Raw genomic sequence first — 16,728 nt, 5'->3', positions numbered from 1 at the left:
CCCTCCCTCCCACCTCCCGCCGCGGGGGCCTGGGAACCAAGCCCCGGGGCGTGGGGCTGTGTACGCGGGGGCTTGGGCACCTCGGGGCCTCCGCCCCGAGCGCCGGCGCGCAGAGCCTGGTACGCCCCTCGCGTCACGTAACGCCAGGGACACAAGGGCTCCCGGAGGAGAGGCGGGGACGCTGCCCCCAAAGACCAGCCTGTGCGCGCCTGTGCGCGCCCGCGCGCTCACGCCCGGGGGACTTGGCCTTGGCTCCGCCGCAGACCCCACGGGCTGAACCCCCGACGCACGCCCAGACCACACCCACGGCGCCCGGGACACGCTGGCCGCGCGCTCCTCCCGCCCACGCGCGCTCGCCCCGCTTTCGCGGCCCCCCAGCGCCCCCTGGCGGCCACACGGGAGCTGCGCGGGCTGCGCGCGGAGACCCCTGTGCGAGGCCGGCGGGCGGTCCCGGGGCGCAGAGGCTCAGGGCCCCGGGGCAGGTCACCCTGCCAACGCCCAGCGCAAGGATCCAGCTGGACGCCCTCCCTCTCTGTCCCTTCTTCCTTTTCCATTCCCGAACGGCCCGTGTGAGGCTCTGAATCCCGAGGAACGGTTGCCAGCGCCCAAGGGCCTCCGAGCTTCCTTCCTTATTTGTAAACAGCAAAGATCAGTTGATGCTAAGACGAGGTCCCAGGGGGCGAGGCAGTAACAGCAGCTAACGTTTAGACGTTTAGACGCCAGACGTGCGTTTAATGATCTCGTTTCGCCTCCTGAACGATTTATAAGGCAGATGTACCGTTATCCCTATTTCACTGAGGAGGAAAGTGAGGCACAGCTAAGCACCTTGTCCAAGATTAAGGATTCCGAGCCTGCTCCTCTTTTTATATATATATTTTAAACGTTTATTCATTTTTGAGAGACAGAGACAGAGCGTGAGCACGGGAGGGGCACAGAGAGAGGGAGGCACGGAAGCCAAAGCAGGCTCCAGGCTCTGAGCTGTCCGCACAGAGCCCCGTGCGGGTCTCGAACTCACCAACCTGGAGATCATGACCGGAGCCCGAGTCCAATGCTTAACTCGAGCCACCCAGGCATCCCTCGGAGCCTGCACTTCTAACAATATGTTTCGAACACTCCTCGCAAACGAGGTTCTGGGCTCCCACCCTCGACATTTCCGAAAGCTCTTGGATTTCCAAGATTTGGGAATTAGAACACTGAGAGGCCATTCTGAGACTAGGGTGTGCCTTCTGCCCAATCTGCCATCCACGGCTCTTTCTTTTTAAAGAAAACTGTATTAAAGATAATCAATAAAATAAAATACAGGGGCGCCTGGGTGGCTCAGTCCGTTAAGAGGCCCACTCTTGATTTCAGCTCAGGTCATGGTCTCAGAGTTCTTGAGTTTGAGCCCTACATCGGGCCAGATTTGTGCTGACTGTGGAGCCTGCTTGGATTCTCTCTCTTCCTCTCTCTCTCTCTCTCTGTTCCTCCCTGCCTTTCTCTCTCAAAATAAATAAGCTTTACAATTTTTAAATAAAAAAAATTAAAAATACACGCAGACTTAAAAAAAAAAAAAAAAAAAAAAAAAAAAAGAATTCCTGGGCAGCCGGAAAAGCGTTTGCCTAGGGTTAGAGCCGCGAACCTACGACCCACAGACGAGAGGACTTTGCATAGGAGGGAGGAGACATTTACCCCTTATCTCCTCCCCTTTGCCGCTCCAGCCACTTTACCAAGATGGAGGCAACAGGAAGTACGTCATGGGAGGGGGTGGGAGATCTGCGCGCGCATGCCACAAATCCGCTTTGAGTGGCGCTCGCGGCCGAATACTTCCTTTGCCAAGATGGCGCCGGGAGACGGTGGCGGCGGCGGCGGACGGTGCTCGAAAAATGAAGCCGATTCCGGCTTTCTGGGGCTGCGGCCCACGTCGGTGGACCCGGCGCTGAGGCGGCGGCGGCGAGGCCCAAGAAATAAAAAGCGAGGCTGGCGGCGGCTCGCTCAGGAGCCGCTGGGGCTGGAGGTCGACCAGTTCCTGGAAGACGTGCGGCTGCAGGAGCGCACGAGCGGGTGCGTGGGGCGGGACTTCCGGGAGCCGGGCGCCGTTCCGCGTGGCGGGGTGCGAGGCCCAGCGTGCTTGGGGCGGGGGGGGGGACGACGACTCCTGGGGGCCTGGGAGCGTCCGTTTCGGGCACCTCTGGGGAAGTTGGGGACTCTGGGCGGGAGGTTGGGGGACTGATAAGATTACTGGGTGTAGGACCACCAGTGTGAAGTTAGGATTCAGGTAAATAATAACTGTAGTGTAAATACGATCCGTGCACCTACCTTAGGTTAATATTTTAAGTTTTACGTTCTGTTCAGTAGCAAGTTATGTAAAGCGAAGGGAAAGGCTTTAGCCTGGAGGGAACGCATGGCGGGAAGAAGGTGCTTGAATGAGCCTAACAGCGGGGGAAAGCTGGGTCCCAGAGACGTTAACCCCCCTGCAGCTTGCATCCTTCCCAACATTGACCTTCTGCATTCCCGTCTCCCAGTGGCTTGGTATCCGAGGCCCCCGATGAGAAACTCTTCTTCGTGGACACCGGCGCCAAGCAAAAAGGTAAGGAGCTTTCAGCGGCGCCTGCTGGGGCCTTGTCTCCCCCATCTCAGCCTTTTGGAGAGTCTCTGTTAATATCATGGCTTGGATGGCAGACATTTGCTAGAAAGAGGCTTTGCCCTAAACGAGGACCTGGACGGTACAGAAAGGAAGCTAAAGATAGCAAGTCAGGTGTTCTTGAGGCATCCCAGCTCTCAATGCACGGAGAGACCGGTAGGGGTCTGCCCCTGAGTAGAGGAGATGGAAAGTAGCAGGGCTCTCGTTAACTTTGCAGAAAGGCAAAGTCAAAGCCTTGCTGTAAGGGAGGAGACTGTTTTTTGTGAGATGCGGTTTAATAAGAATAAGCGGATCTGCTCTGATGAGTAGGTAAGAAGCTCGTGCTAATCTGCGCGCCTTTATCTGCCAAAAGGCAGGGTGGCGCGGAAAGGGCTGGAGAGGTGAGTGAGGGGTTACTGGAGTGCGCAGCAGGCTTCCCGTCAGTAAGGAGAAAAACAGACCAGGAGTAGACGTCTGCTTTAAGGAAGGGCTAGAAAACAAGCGAAGGGGTCTGCTTTTATGAGCGTGGCAAGCACAACAGGATACCTTCGGGGAGCACGTAGGAGTCCAGTCCCCGGCTCTGTTCTAAGGAATATGAGAAGAGGTGTCTCGGTGAAAGGAAAAGAGGGAGGGCACTGCTTTGAGGTGCAGGAACCTTTGAGCAAGCGAGAGATGATGATGTCGAAGCGATCGATGTTCACAGAAGTGAGCTGACCTGGTGTGTGGACAGTGAGGGGAAGTCAGGACCTGCCCTAGGGTGGTCGCAAAGGCCTACTGTGGCCAGTGTGAAGTCTCTCTGGGAACAGAGGAGGAGCAGTTTATAGGTCCTGCCTTAGATTTACAAAAAAAAAAAAAAAAAATTTTTTTTAACGTGCATGGGGTGGGGTGCAGAGAGAGAGGGAGACAGAGAATCCGAAGCAGGCTCCACGCTGTCAGCGCAAATCCAGATACGAGACTCAAACCCACAAACCGAGATCGTGACCTGAGCCCAAGTCAGACACCCAACGGACTGAGCCACCTAAGTGCCCCTGCTTTCGGCTTGAAAAAGAAAGCTAGGTGCGCCTGGGTGGCTTAGTTGGTTAAGCGTCCAACTTCAGCTCAGGTCATGATCTCACAGTGAGCGAGTTTGAGCCCCCCCATCAGGCTCTCTGCTGTGAGCCCGGAGCCTGCTTTGAATCTCTGTCTCCCTCTCCTCTGCCCCTCCCCTGTTTGCACGCTGGTGTGCACTTTCTCTCTCTCTCTCTCTCTCTCTCTCTCTCTCTCTCTCAAAAATAAACGTTAAAAAAATGTTGTGTACAAAAAACAGAAAGGAAACGCATAGGCACTGTTCGTGGCCTGTCAGTCTGGCTGTGGCTTACGGGCTCCATTCCAGTGCGACAGCAATTCCAACGGTATGTGACTGACTGACTCGTGGCTCTCAGTTTCAGGTCCTGGGGACACAAGGGAGAGAAAAAAAGGCTGGGTGGGTGACGATAATAGCGATCATGGGCTTTCCCAGGTGATTGCCGTGTCTGTGTTGCAATAATTCCTTTTTCAGGGTGCCTGGGTGACTGGCGGTTAAGCGTCCAACTTTTGAGTTTGGCTCAGACCAGGATCTCACGGGTCGTGTCCTTGGGATATTCTCTCTGTCTCTCTGTCTCCACTCCCCCCCCCCCCCACACACTCATGCGCACTGTCAGTAAATAATTTTAAAAAATAGCGATTACCTTTCCAGACGATCGTGGAGGTAGGCGTTAGTGTTCTCATTGTGGGAGCAGAGATGAGCGAAGTCTGTGTTGTGAAGGAGTGTAGAAAACGGAAGGGCGTGGGTTCTGCCCTAGTATCTTTTGTCCTGGGGTTCTTGCCTTTCACGCTCAGTCGAAAAAGGCAGAAAACTGTCGTGCTGAGGATCAGCTCTTTTGGGTCCTGAGTCTCCTTGTCACTTGGTCGCCTTCTTTCTCGTTAGCGTTTCTGTTTTTGTGGCCGTTTTTTGTGCCTTGTCCGGAAGCCTCTAGTGGGCAGGGCTGTGGGTCTGACTCTTTGCTCCCAGCACAGGGCTGCCCGCGAAATGGGGGTGGGGGTGGTCGGAGCCTGGACACCTTGGGCACGTCTGTCCTCAGGTAGAAGCCTGGGGTCGCCCCCCCCCCCCCGCCATGTCTGCACTGGGGTGAGGGGGTCGGGAAGTAAGGAGGCCTGAGCCTTGGGTTCCTCTCCTTTCCGCTCCCAGAGCTGAACAAGAAGAGAACCAAAAGCCAGAAAAGGTCACTTCTACTCAAGAAACCCCTTCGCGTTGACCTCGTCCTAGAGAACACGTCCAAGGTCCCTGTCCCCAAAGAGTGAGTGTCCCGCCACCCCCGGAGCCGTCTTTCCGTCTTCACAGCAGCTGCCACTCGCTTTCTGGCCCTGAGGAGTTCCGGGGGGTGGGGCAGGTGAGGGTCACTTGGAGGAGAGGAACGGGGCGCGGCCTGCGGCTTTGGGGGGGCAGATTGGGGGAAGCGAGGTACAGGCTGGGGCGTGGTGGCCGAGGCAGGCAAGTGCAGGGCCCAGGCCCGGCCAGGAGCTCGGGGTGGAGGGGGGCCGTCCGGAGGCCCGTCGGGCTGGCTTGGTGACAGGTCTGAAGGAGGGGAGGTTGGACCAGTGATGGAGTGGACGGCGGGCGGCTCCTGAGGTGGGGATGTGGGAGGAGGGGCTGTGGGAGCAAACCTGAGGTCTGTTTTGAGGTGACGGCTGAGCTGCCCGGGAGACCTGCAGGGCGAGGGCTGCGGAGGCCATTGTGTTGTTGGCCCTCTGGTCAGGGCAGACGCCTGGGCTGGAGACGGACCTGGGGAGATGGGCTCTGAAGCTAGGCAGGAGGGGTAGGAGGATCCACGAGGAGCTTCGCCTTGGAGAGGGTGCTTGGGACGGGAGCTGCTGAGCAGGGGGTTGTGGGGGAGCCCGACCGGGAGGAGCCAGGCCTCTGCCTCACCCACTCCAACTTGCTGCTTCTCCTCGCCCCAGTGTCCTTGCTCACCAGGTCCCCAATGCCAGAAAGCTCAAACGGAAGGAGCAGCTATGGGAGAAACTGGCCAAACAGGGCGAGCTGCCCCGGGAGGTGCGCAAGGCACAGGCCCGGCTTCGGAACCCTCCTGCGATCAAAGCCAAGCCCGGGCCCCAAGACACCGTTGAGCGGCCTTTCTATGACCTCTGGGCCAAAGACAGTGAGTAGTACCCTTGCTGTCACTTGTGGGTGGGGACTTGGCTGCCATGCCCATTTGTGCAGGTTGTGCACCGCACAAGAGCACAGTGTTTAAGAGAAGCGCTCTGCAAGTGTGTATTTGGTGATCCTCAGCAGAGTTCAGCATCTGGAAGTGGCTTTCCTTTCCTGAGGGCACCCTGTGCCCCTCAGCCTCGGCTCCCTTCTGCTTTCTGGATCTCTCCATATGCTCTTTTGCCTGGCACTCAAAATCCCTTGGAGCCCGAGTCCTTTTCTCGTATGTGCTTCAGTGCTCTCTTTGTGAAGGGGGAGGGATCAGAGGGAGCCCTTCGGGCCACACTGGAAAGCCCCCAGCAGCCACCCCTCACTGCCTCCACAGACCTCCTGGACCGGCCCTTGGCTGGCCAGGACGCCTTTTTCCTGGAGCAGACCAAGAAGAAAGGAGTGAAGGTGAGACCGCGGCAGCAGGGCGTCCTGGGCGACTGCTCGGGGGAGGGCTGGGGTGCTAGGAGCTGCTCTGCACAGGGGCCCTGGCGCCTCAGTCTCTGCCTGTGGCCAAGACCCCACGTGCGGGAACCTGGTGCCTCTGAACCGGAGGAGAGAGCAGGCTGGCGGTCAGCAGGAGGTGCCCCGGGGAGATGAGCGAAGGTCACTGAAAAGAAGCCCGTGTTGGCCAGTTAACTGGGGGTGGCAGCTGTACCTAGATGGGGGGCAGGGAACTGGGGGACACCAGGGTGGGTTCGTGCAGCAGGCTGGGGAGGAGGCCGGCCTGGTGGGAGGGAGCACCACTCAGGTTTCAGAGTTTTATTTTGAGTGGTTTTGTGCAGGAGAGGTGGGGGCCACGTTCAGGTCTGGAGGTGGGATTGTGGCGTGCGGGGGTGGGGGTGCAGGGACGGAGGCGAGACACCCCTGGGCGGAAGCCCTGGGACCCGCGGGCGGTGGGTGTGGGGAGAGGGCGGGAGCCAGAGGGCTTCTTCCAGGGCTCCCCCCGGGCTTCTGCTGGAGACTGACGGCCTCTGCCTTCAGATTCCGTCTGGGTGGACCTTTCTTTCTTTTTTTAAATGTTTCCTTATTTTTGATAGAGTGCGAGCGGGGGAGGGCAGAGAAAGAGAGGGAGACAGAATCCCAAGCAGGCTCTAAGCTGTCAGACCAGAGCCCGATGCGGGGCTTGAACCCACGAACCGGGAGATCACGACCTGAGCTGAAACCAAGAGTCAGGTGCTTAACGGACCGTGCCACCCAGGCAACCACCTCCCGCCTTTGTCACGAGCTCCCGCAGGGCCCAGGGCCACACTTGGGGTCTCCGTCAGCCCCGTGTCACCCGCGCCCTGCTCTGAGCGACGCAGGTCAGAGGCAGGTCAGACAGCCTCGCGCCCTCTGCCAACATTGCCGCAGGCGTCAGCGACAGGTGCCGTGTACCCTGTGTTTCCGCAACTGCGGCCCGCCACGGGGGTCACAGGGGCTTTGCTCAGGGAAGGCAGGCAGAGCCCCTGCCTGCAGGGCGCTCGCTCGTCCTGGGGACGTGGCTCCCGAGGGTAGCGTAGCGGGTGGGTAGCCAGTGTCCGTTGCTCTGGATGCCGGACGCACAGGCCCCTCCCGGTGTGAAGGCTGTGGGCGCTGCTGAGGCCCCTGCCATCTTCCGAGCCTGGAGTCCCGCACCGGCTTGTGGGCTCTCGGGTCCTGGGCTCCCGGGCTTCATCCTGCCTTGTCCTCCTCCAGCGGCCGCCACATCTGCACGCCAAGCCCTCCCAGGTCCCTGCCGTGGAGGTGACGCCCGCCGGGGCCTCCTACAACCCGTCCTTTGAGGACCACCAGGTATGTGGCCCTGAGCGGGTCCCTCCTCCGTCGTCGCCTGGCCGCTTGGTTGGTGCCCTCGCCAGGCACTTCCTCTGTGCCCACCGCTGCTGGGGAGTCGGCGGGGACTGAGGCAGCCCCCGGCCTGCCCCCCTGGGGCTCGTGGTCCGGTGGGGGTGGGGGGACGGACCCATTCCCAGACAGTGATGACCCAGAGGGGTTGCGAAATCCAGACTTGGGGGTCAGGGAGGGCTTCCTGGAGGAGGGGGACGTCAGAGCTTCGACCAAATGTCTGAGGAGGAGTTTGCCACGGGAACAGGGGAATGGGTGTTTCAGGAACAGCGTGTACAAAGACCCGGAGGTACATGAGTCCAGGCCACCTTTGGGGGGCGGTCCACGGGACAGGGACGCAAAAGGTCTCAGTGAACGGTGAGCAGCCTGACCAGCGAGATTTCTCTAAGGCCTAGGATAGTTTAGCAATGGGAGAACCTGGCTGTGAGAGTCCCCGTTTGTCACCTAGATGTCTGTTAACCGCGGGGGTCGTGGACGGGGGACGAGCCCTTTGTCCCCCGGGAGAGCACAGGTTCCCGGAGAGAAATGCAGGTCCGGTAGATGCGGGACTCACGGGCGGGTGCGGTTCAGCCTCGTTCACGAAGAGAGGGTGTCTCGTGGCCCCCCGGGAATGGAGAGAGCGGGGTCCTCACCTGTAGGTGCAGAGGCCCCGTCACAGCGAGCGTTAGTGGGGTGAGGCTGCTCGCGAGCAGAGGGGCCTGTGGCCGCGGTCGTTGAGTCCAGCCTGACGTGGGCGCTGGGGGGGGGGTACCTGGGAAGAGCAGTCTGTCTTGACTCTTTGCCCAACGGTGTTGCAGAGACAGCCCTCAGCCTCAGGATTCGCCCGCTTCTGGCGCGGTCTCAGGGTTTTTAGAACGTTGACAGAGTAGGGCGCCCGTCAGCCATCACCCCCCGCCCCTGCCCCTGCCCCGTCTTCCCTAGGCGGCCACCGCTGTCCTTCCCGCAGATCTCTTTACAGAATCGCCTGTTCTGTGTGTCACGTAAACGAAACCTTACTGTGGGCAGGGACCCGGCCGGCCTTCAAGGAGCGGAGGGTGGTTTGGGAGCAGAGTCCCTCCTGGCTGCTTGGGGAGACCCTGGAGGGGAGGAGGGGCTGGGCGCTGGGGGCGCTGATGGGAGGTGAGAGGGCCCGGTCTGTCTGTGACCCCCGGGTCCTCACCTCCACCCCTTCCTCTCCAGACCCTGCTCTTGGCGGCCCACGAGGTCGAGCTGCAGCGGCAGAAGCAGGCAGAGAGGCTGCAGCGGCAGCTGGCCCTGCCCAGCCCGGAGCAGGCTGCCACCCAGGTGAGCCCACGCCCCGCCTGCTCCTCTCCCCGGCCCCGCCCACCCTGGCCCTCGGGGTGCCCGGCCCCTGACACCCCACTTCCTGTCCCTTCCGCCCCTCCCCCTCCAGGAGTCTACATTCCAGGAGATGTGCCAGGGGCTGCTGGAGGAGTCCGACGGGGAGGGGGAGTCGGGCGAGGGCCAGGACGAGGGGCCCGAGGCTGGAGGGGAGCAGGCCGAGGGAGCTGAGGCCTCAGTCGTGGCCGCGCGCCCGGCCACCGTGGAGAAGAAGACCGAGCAGCAGCGGCGGCGGGAGAAGGCCGCCCGGAAGATGGTGAGCACCGCAGGCCCCGGCCTCTCCTGCCCCCGCGGCCTGCTTGTTCCCGTGCTCACGGCCTGCCTTCTCTGACCCCCCCGGCCTGCTTTTTTGTGCTGTCTGCGGTCCTCACAGCTCTGGTCAGTCGAGACCCGTTTCCTGGTTCCCTCTGGGCACCACTTGGGCTCAGGACGCAGTGGGGAACGTGCAGTGGGGATCAAGTCCGTGCTGCCCTGGTGCCGATACTTGGGGGGTGGGATTTGTGGGCCACCCGTGGGTAAGGAAGGGGGGCCTCAGAAGACAGCTGCTGTGAAGGGGGCCGCCCGGTGGAGGGAAGGTCCCCCGGGGACGGCCCCGTGCCCGGCCCCTGACTGACCCGCCCGGCCCTCCCGCAGCGAGTGCAGCAGGCCGCCGTGCGGGCCGCCCGGCTGCGGCACCAGGAGCTCTTCAGGCTGCGTGGGATCAAGGCCCAGGTGGCGAGGCGACTGGCGGAGCTGGCGCGACGGCGGGAGCGGCGGCGGGCGCGGAGACTGGCCGAGGCGGACAGGCCCCGCAGGCTGGGGCGGCTCAAGTGAGGCCCGCCGGGCTGGGGGTGAGGGCGGGGGGCCTCCCGGGAGATCATCTTCTTCCCCCACGAAGCCCCACGTTCTCCGAGGCCCACTGCCCGAATGGGGCCCTTGGGCTCTGCCCTGGGCAAGGCGGATCCTCTGAACGCCCCCCGCCCGTGTTCTCCAGGTATCAGGACCCCGACATCGACGTGCAGCTCAGCTCGGAGCTCGCTGACTCGCTTAGGACCCTAAAGGTACTTGCCCACGTGGGGTGACGTGCTGTAGGGGGGCCCCCGTGCCCGGTGATGATCCCATCCTTGCTCCCCGTGCCCCCAGGGGCTGTGGGCGACATCATGGCTGCCCCCGGGATGGGCCGGTTGGGCTGATGCCTGGGGGCTGAGGGCACGGGGTCCTCGGGGGTGAGGGGCCGGCTGGTGTGGGGGTTTGAGCCTGTGACCCTCAGAAGGCCTTTCCTCCCAGCCCCTGGTCTCCTGGCCCCCCCTTTCCCCCTCTTCAGTGCCAGAGAGGTCTCCCTAAAGCCCAGAACGGGCCCTGTCCCTCCCTGGCTCAGAGCCTGCCGTGGCTCCCAGCGGCCCTCGGCTTCTCACCGCAGCGTGGGCACCGCACGGTTTGGCCTGCCTCGGGGCTCCGACCGGCTCTGCTTCAGTAGTGTGCCAACCGTGCACCCTGCCCTCCGCCCCCTGGCCTCTGGCCCTCCCTGACGTGCCCTTTCCTTCCCTCCCGTTGATCCCTGCACACCCAGCCCGGGCCTGTGCCTCCGTACACGCCACCCCCCCAGCTCAGGGCCAGGCTGAGCCCCGTGGAGAGGTGAGAGGGCCCCCCGTTGAGGCTTCCCTCTCTGCGTCCCGCAGCCTGAAGGCAATATCCTCCGCGACCGGTTCAAGAGCTTCCAGAAGAGAAACATGATCGAGCCTCGGGAGAGAGCCAAGTGAGGCTTCGGGGCTGGCGGGGGGAGCAAGGGTGTCGGGAAACTCCCTGCGCTTGGCGGGCTTGCCGGTTACTCACCTCTCCCTTCCCTTGTGCAGGTTCAGGCGCAAGTACAAAGTGAAGCTCGTGGAGAGGCGGGCGTTCCGCGAGATCCAGTGAGTGGCCCTCCCCTTCCCCTGCCAGGCAGACTGGTCCCTCGGCTGTGACAGAAGCACTTCTAAGCTGCTTAAATCAGAACGAGCCCTTGGCCAGACCCAGGGAGGGCAGCCCACCAGATGCACTTGAACCCAGAGCCAGGGCGGGGAGAGGCCCCAAAGGGAGATGGAAGGGCCCAGACTAGAGTCGGGGGGTGTCAAGCGGGTGAGGCCATGGGCCCTCCCTCCCCTCGTGCACCCTCAGGCCCCAGTTACACCCCAGTTACCAGAGATTGAGTATGTCTTCATCTCACTGGCACTTTCTTCTGTGCTGATTCAAACCTTCTGACCGTTTTCCCCTGTCCCCAGGTTATAGCCGCCGCGGGATGCTGGAGCCCCCTCCCTGCAATAAAACACCTCTGACCAACACCCTGGGCCTTGTGTGTGGCTTGACTCCCTCCTGGAGGTGGCTTCTTCCTCTGTGTGTCCCTCCCTAGCACATAGGGACGCAGGTACCAGAACATTCGTCTTCCCTAAAACCTGGTGAGAACCCAGATCTTAGGGAAAGCAGGTAGAGGAAATGAGGCTTACAGGCTGCTTGGGTGGGTATGGGGGGTCGGGGAGGGGGGCGCAGCAGGGATCACACCTGGGTGTCTGATGCGAAATAACCCACGTCTTTCTGTCCCTGTGACAAGAGGCGGGTCTTGCGTATGGCCCTGTCGTGTTGGTAACGTTTGCTGAGCACCTACTGTGCTTTTAAGGAGATGGAATCACTCACTGACCCTCACAACAACCCAGTTCGGGGTGGGGGGCAGTCCTCCCCGTTAAAATGGGGCGGAAACAAGCACGTGAGAAGGACTAATTCCCTCTCTCCAAACCTTTAGAAAGAATTTTTTTTTAAGTCTCTTTATTTTGAGAGAGAGAACACGTGAGCACGGGAGGGGCAGAGAAAGTGGGAGAGACAGAATCCCAAGCAGATTTTATGCTGTGCGCACAGAGCCCGATGCAGGGATCGAACTCACGAACCGTGAGATCAAGTCCTGAGCCAAGATCAGGAGTTGGACGCTTAACCGACTGAGCCACTCCTGCTCCCCTAAAAAGAATTTTTTTAAACCATTTTTTCTACAAGTAATAAGGGACCATGTTCTCGCCGTGAATCATAGATACAGTGCATAAGGATACCAGAACACCGTGACAATTGCCCTTGACCTTTGCTCTCCATTCAGACCCATGCCCTTCCCTGCCAAGTAGCTGTCACTGCAGGTCAGTGTGAATGATTCCATTGAGTTCCACGTGTGATTCTATAAAATTATATCCATGTATGCACAAAAAGAATATTTTTAATGTTTATTCATTTTTGAGAGAAAGAGCATGAGCGGGGAAAGGGCAGAGAGAGAGCAGGACACAGAATCCGAAGCAGGCTCCAGGCTCCGAGCTGTCAGCACAGAGCCCGACGCGGGGCTCGAACCCGTGAACTGTGAGATCACGACCTGAGCCGAAGTCAGACACGTAGCCAACCAAACCACCCAGGAGCCCCTGAAAATAGAATCGTTTTGGCCTTGCTGGGTCACCGATACGATCATACCATACTTAGTTCTGGGAAAATCTAGGGAAGATCTGTGCAAAAGGTCATTTGATAGGTTCGGCCAAATTGTTCTCCACGTAGTGGGTCCCTGCAGCAATGTAGGGGCCCACTTGCTCGCTTGCAGCCTTCTTGCTGTCTGATCTCACGTCTTTCGTTAAATTCTGCCCGGTTACCAGAGAGGTCGAATGTATATATATGTGTCTTCCCATCATTGGCCCTTTCTTCAATGCTGGTTCAAAGCTTTTGACCAGTTTCCTCTTAGACTGTTCGTCATTTTTCTTGTTTACTTGCAGTAGCTTTTTATTTGTTACGGATCCCGAAGTCTCTGTCACGCCTGTTGCAAACATTTCTCCCAGGCTCTTGGCTTTTTGCTTCGTGTAAGGTGTCATTTGTCAGAGGCATTCAGTGTTTGTGGTGTTCTGTTAGCCTTTCCCTCTTTTTTCTTGTGGCTTTTGGAAAGGTTTCTCTGGGATGAGATGTTTATAAAAATAGAGCAAGCAGTTTATAAAAGAAATGGGTGAAGGGAGAGAGTAATGGCAGGGTCCCCCTCCCCACTCCCTCCCATATCCGGTAAAACATCACAGCTTTAAGGATCTGCTCCTGCCCCGCCCCCTCTCCCATCTTGAAAGTAAAAAGGGACGTTGTACAGACAGTAAAATGGCTCTTTGTGCATATGTGTGAGGGGGAGCCGGGGAACGGGTTGGAAGTCACTCTGGAAAGAGCCCTAAGCCGCAGCCTCTGACCCAGTAAGTCCCTTCTGGGGAATAAGCGTCAAGGAACCTTCTGGAAGAGGGGAGGAAACTCTTAATGCCCAGAGGTGGCCATCAGCGCATCCGCCAAGTACATGGGTACCTGGGGGTGGGGCTGGCCAGCTCCCCGAGGACGCCCGGTGCAGCCTGGACCTTAGAGCCCTCCGGAAGCCCGCGCCGGTCCGTCCCCTAGGGAAATGCGTCTGTTCCCGTGTGTGCAGAACACGGGTCTGCGGCACAGGCACGCGTGGGTGGTCTTCTGCCCGTAAATTACGTTTCACATCCAAGTTTTACGCCCAAAGGGAGAAAGCAGATCTGCCGGCACCATGCTGATGTCTGCAGCTTCCTTTGAAATGCAAGGAACAATAGGGCAGGAGAGACGGACAGGTCCCCGGGGGCCTCTTGAAACAAGTACAGCGACACGTGATCTAGGTGGTGGGGTACACGGGAAACTCCACTTTACGGCTGCAAATGCATAATTTGGGGGGGGGGGGGGGCGGGACGTGCACGTGAGGGTGATGGTAATGGAGCCCAAGCGTCAGGACTGTTCACGCCAGTTCCTTCCACGGCCCCGCACCTGCTCTTCAATCTGCGTTACTTTTCCTGAAGCAGGTCCCGCAAATTGTAAAAGCCTCGGGCACCGCAAAATCCAGATCTGCCTCTGACTGTCCTGCAGAAATGGGAGGCCTACCTATCCGTTGGGTCCTGGCTGAATAAGCAATCCCCCGTCTATACAGCAGATCGGGCACTTGGCTCTTGGAAGGGACGGGGCCCATCTCTGGCTGCAGCCTGCAGGTGTTAAGAGCTCGGATGTGGGAGCCGGCATCCTCATTTCAAAGCCCCCTGTGTTACGTGCTAGCTGTGCAGCCTTGTGAAGGTTACACGACCTCTCTGTGTCTCGCGGTCCCCATCTGCAGTATGGACGTCACGGTACCTCACGGTGCCTTTCCACAAGGATCGGGCGAGACTGCCCGTGACCGTCCTTAGCAGAGAACATTCTGTGAGCGTTTGCTATTCTAACAATGTTAGGAAAAGAACGAAGATGGGTTGTTTATTTATTTTTTTTTAAACTGGAACCTTTCAGTCTGTGCCAGGGACCCCTCGCAGATGCTCTTTCCCTTCTGACCCCTGATCGCACTCCTGGGAACGTGCCCTAAGCAAAGGCCGGAAGTCTGGGGGGAGGCCCGATGCCGAGGCAGGTTGGCCCGAGTGCTGTGCAGAATGGACGGAAAGGCGGTAATGGACGTGGGCAGGCCCGGCCGCTCCGGGAGGAAGCCTCCGCGGCCGCTCCCCGAGGGGTCGGGCGCACGAGTAACGACAGAGACGTGTTTACGTCAGCCGCTTTGTGCAAAGACGCAAAGGGGATCTGCCGCCGTCCCCGCCCCAGCGCCCGGTCCCGCGGGCGCGGGGACTCTGGGGGGTGCTCTCTCCTTGCTACCACCTTTTTCCAGCCTCCCCGAATCTTCTATCGTGGAGAAAGCCTTTTTAAAAATAGGAATTCGAGGGGCGCCTGGGTGGCGCAGTCGGTTAAGCGTCAGACTTCAGCCAGGTCACGATCTCGCAGTCCGTGAGTTCGAGCCCCGCGTCAGGCTCTGGGCTGATGGCTCGGAGCCTGGAGCCTGTTTCAGATTCTGTGTCTCCCTCTCTCTCTGCCCCTCCCCCATTCATGCTCTGTCTCTCTCTGTCCCAAAAATAAAATAAAAAACGTTGAAAAAAAAAAATATATAAAAATAGGAATTCGTGAGGCCCCAGAGCGGTTTCCCCGATTGGTTAAGCGTCCACTCTGGATCTTGGCTCCGGTTTTGATCCTAGAGTTGGGAGCTCAGGCCCTGCCCTGGGCTCCGCCCTGGATGTGAAGCCTACTTAAAAGCAAAAGCAAAAAAGGAATTCAGATGCGGACAAAGAATCCTCCATATATAGGAAGCTGTGTGCTGTTGGCTCTACTTGATTAAGAGACGCAGAAATCATCCAAATACAGAACAGTAGGAAACGGGTTTTTACAGGTAGTGTGTCTACGCTTGGGAGGTTTCACCGCCATCTTTAAAAGGCAGCTTTTGGACAAATTTTTAATGAGCTGGGGAAATACTGCTGATCTGTCTCAGAACTGTCAAATGGGCCAAGGGCACAGTAGCACCTTGACCAGTGTGAAGACGTCTGGAGACACCTGCACAGAGAAAGGCGCGTGGAGATTGTGCCCCTGAAGGTGAACCACGGTGGATTCTTACCTCCTTCCCTACATCGCTTTTCTGTACCTTCTCCGGGTCCTCCCGGGCTCCTCACTGCAGGGGACACCGGGTGGGCCCGACCGACCTCTGCACCCCTGGCAGCAGAGGCTGGAGGCAGCGACTGGTCTCCCGGCCGCCCCCGCAGCCGCCTTCTGGAGAGAGCAGGCTCCCGCGGGTGGACTCCCTCCAGACCCGTGGGCGGCAGAGGAGACCCCCGGGGTCACGGCCAGGACTGGGCGTCCTCGAACCCAGCGGTCCTGGCAGTGGCCTCGGAGGGTTCTGTGCTGTCGTCCTGGGTGTCACTCCGGAGCACGTGGCCCAGATCCGCGGCTCCAGCCCCCCACGGTGTAAATACCCGATCCCAGCTCCGATCCCTGCCCCCCACAAGTGTGCGTTGCTCTTATACTCAGGAAAATCATTTTAAAATACAAAGGAGCTAAGGAAAGTAAACCACTGTGAAAAGTTGACATTTTTGCCGTGTTCATTTGCCCGCAACAGAGATGGGGGCCCAAAGAGGGTAAGACGTTTACCCACGGCCACGCAGACTCACAGACTTGCTGAGAGAGTCCGGGCCCAGCCAGGATTTCCTCCATTCCCCTTGGAGAGCCCAGCCCTCCATGAATGAGGCAGGAGCACAGACAGACAGACAGCTGAAGATTCCTCCACCCGCCCTGTGCCTTACCTTTTGTGTATGTTCATGGGGGCTGAGGGGGCGAGGAGGAATGTTGACTGATCCAAAGTCCCGTGAGCCAAAGTCTGGAAGCCCACTTACATGATTCCCCCCGGGGCAGAAGCCTGGCAACATGATGTATTCTCTCTCTTAATGGCAATAATGCCATTTTAAAAATTAATGCCTGTTTCATCCGTACAAAGCCATTTCTGTCCCAAGCGCTTGTGTCCAGATACTGTGACCCTCCCCGCTTTGTTTTTGTTTTACAGCCGAGGACTCTGAAGCACAGAGAAGGGGAGTGACTAGCCCAGACTTGTCCAGATTTGAGATTCCAACCCAAGCCCTGTCCACTGTCCCTTTGAAACAGCCCTTCCGTTTGTCCCCAGCCTCGTTCGGGCTCAGTATTAAGCCAAAATACTGGTCCTCTCCTGCAGCTGGTATCTGAGCAGAGACTGGGATAAAACAAAGGTGGCAGCCATGCAGATATCACGGGAAATTTTCCAGGTGGCGAGAACAGCTAGTGCAAAGGTCCTGGGGTGGAGAATCTCTGGAAGGGCAAGGGAGACCTGGCTGCCTGCAACTCAGTCAAGGAGAGAGCGTGGGAGGTGAGGCCCATGCTGCAACCAGGGACCGGGTCATGCAGGGCCATAGGG

The 16,728-nt window shown here is 59.1% G+C and overlaps 1 protein-coding gene and 2 non-coding genes across 4 annotated transcripts; all 3 read left to right on the top strand.

Annotated features, from left to right (window-relative positions):
- Positions 1–1,788: 1,788 nt before the first annotated feature.
- On the top strand, positions 1,789–11,275 carry NOP53 (NOP53 ribosome biogenesis factor). 2 transcript variants are annotated; one of them, XM_081791484.1, is made up of 13 exons: positions 1,789–2,040; positions 2,502–2,566; positions 4,806–4,914; positions 5,576–5,775; positions 6,151–6,221; positions 7,491–7,586; positions 8,817–8,921; positions 9,031–9,234; positions 9,612–9,787; positions 9,952–10,018; positions 10,637–10,713; positions 10,811–10,867; positions 11,216–11,275. In XM_081791484.1, the coding sequence occupies exons 1-13, from the start codon at positions 1,817–1,819 to the stop codon at positions 11,220–11,222; spliced, it is 1,458 nt and encodes a 485-aa protein (XP_081647610.1). In that variant the 5' UTR covers positions 1,789–1,816; the 3' UTR covers positions 11,223–11,275. The 2 variants fall into 2 exon arrangements, with proteins under 2 accessions (XP_081647610.1, XP_060507603.1); XM_060651620.3 differs by lacking the exon at positions 11,216–11,275 and having other exon boundaries at positions 10,811–10,871.
- LOC132691431 (small nucleolar RNA SNORA54) lies at positions 3,919–4,041 on the top strand. The gene has a single exon (XR_009615778.2). It is a non-coding gene; the product is annotated as a small nucleolar RNA SNORA54 (small nucleolar RNA).
- On the top strand, positions 10,061–10,169 carry LOC132691381 (small nucleolar RNA SNORD23). Its single transcript, XR_009615729.2, has one exon. It is a non-coding gene; the product is annotated as a small nucleolar RNA SNORD23 (small nucleolar RNA).
- Positions 11,276–16,728: the final 5,453 nt, after the last annotated feature.

This window comes from Panthera onca, chromosome E2 (genome assembly GCF_046562875.1).
Source record: "Panthera onca isolate mPanOnc1 chromosome E2, mPanOnc1 haplotype 2, whole genome shotgun sequence".
Lineage (NCBI taxonomy): Eukaryota > Metazoa > Chordata > Mammalia > Carnivora > Felidae > Panthera > Panthera onca.
This window is presented reverse-complemented; position numbering and strand designations above follow the sequence as displayed.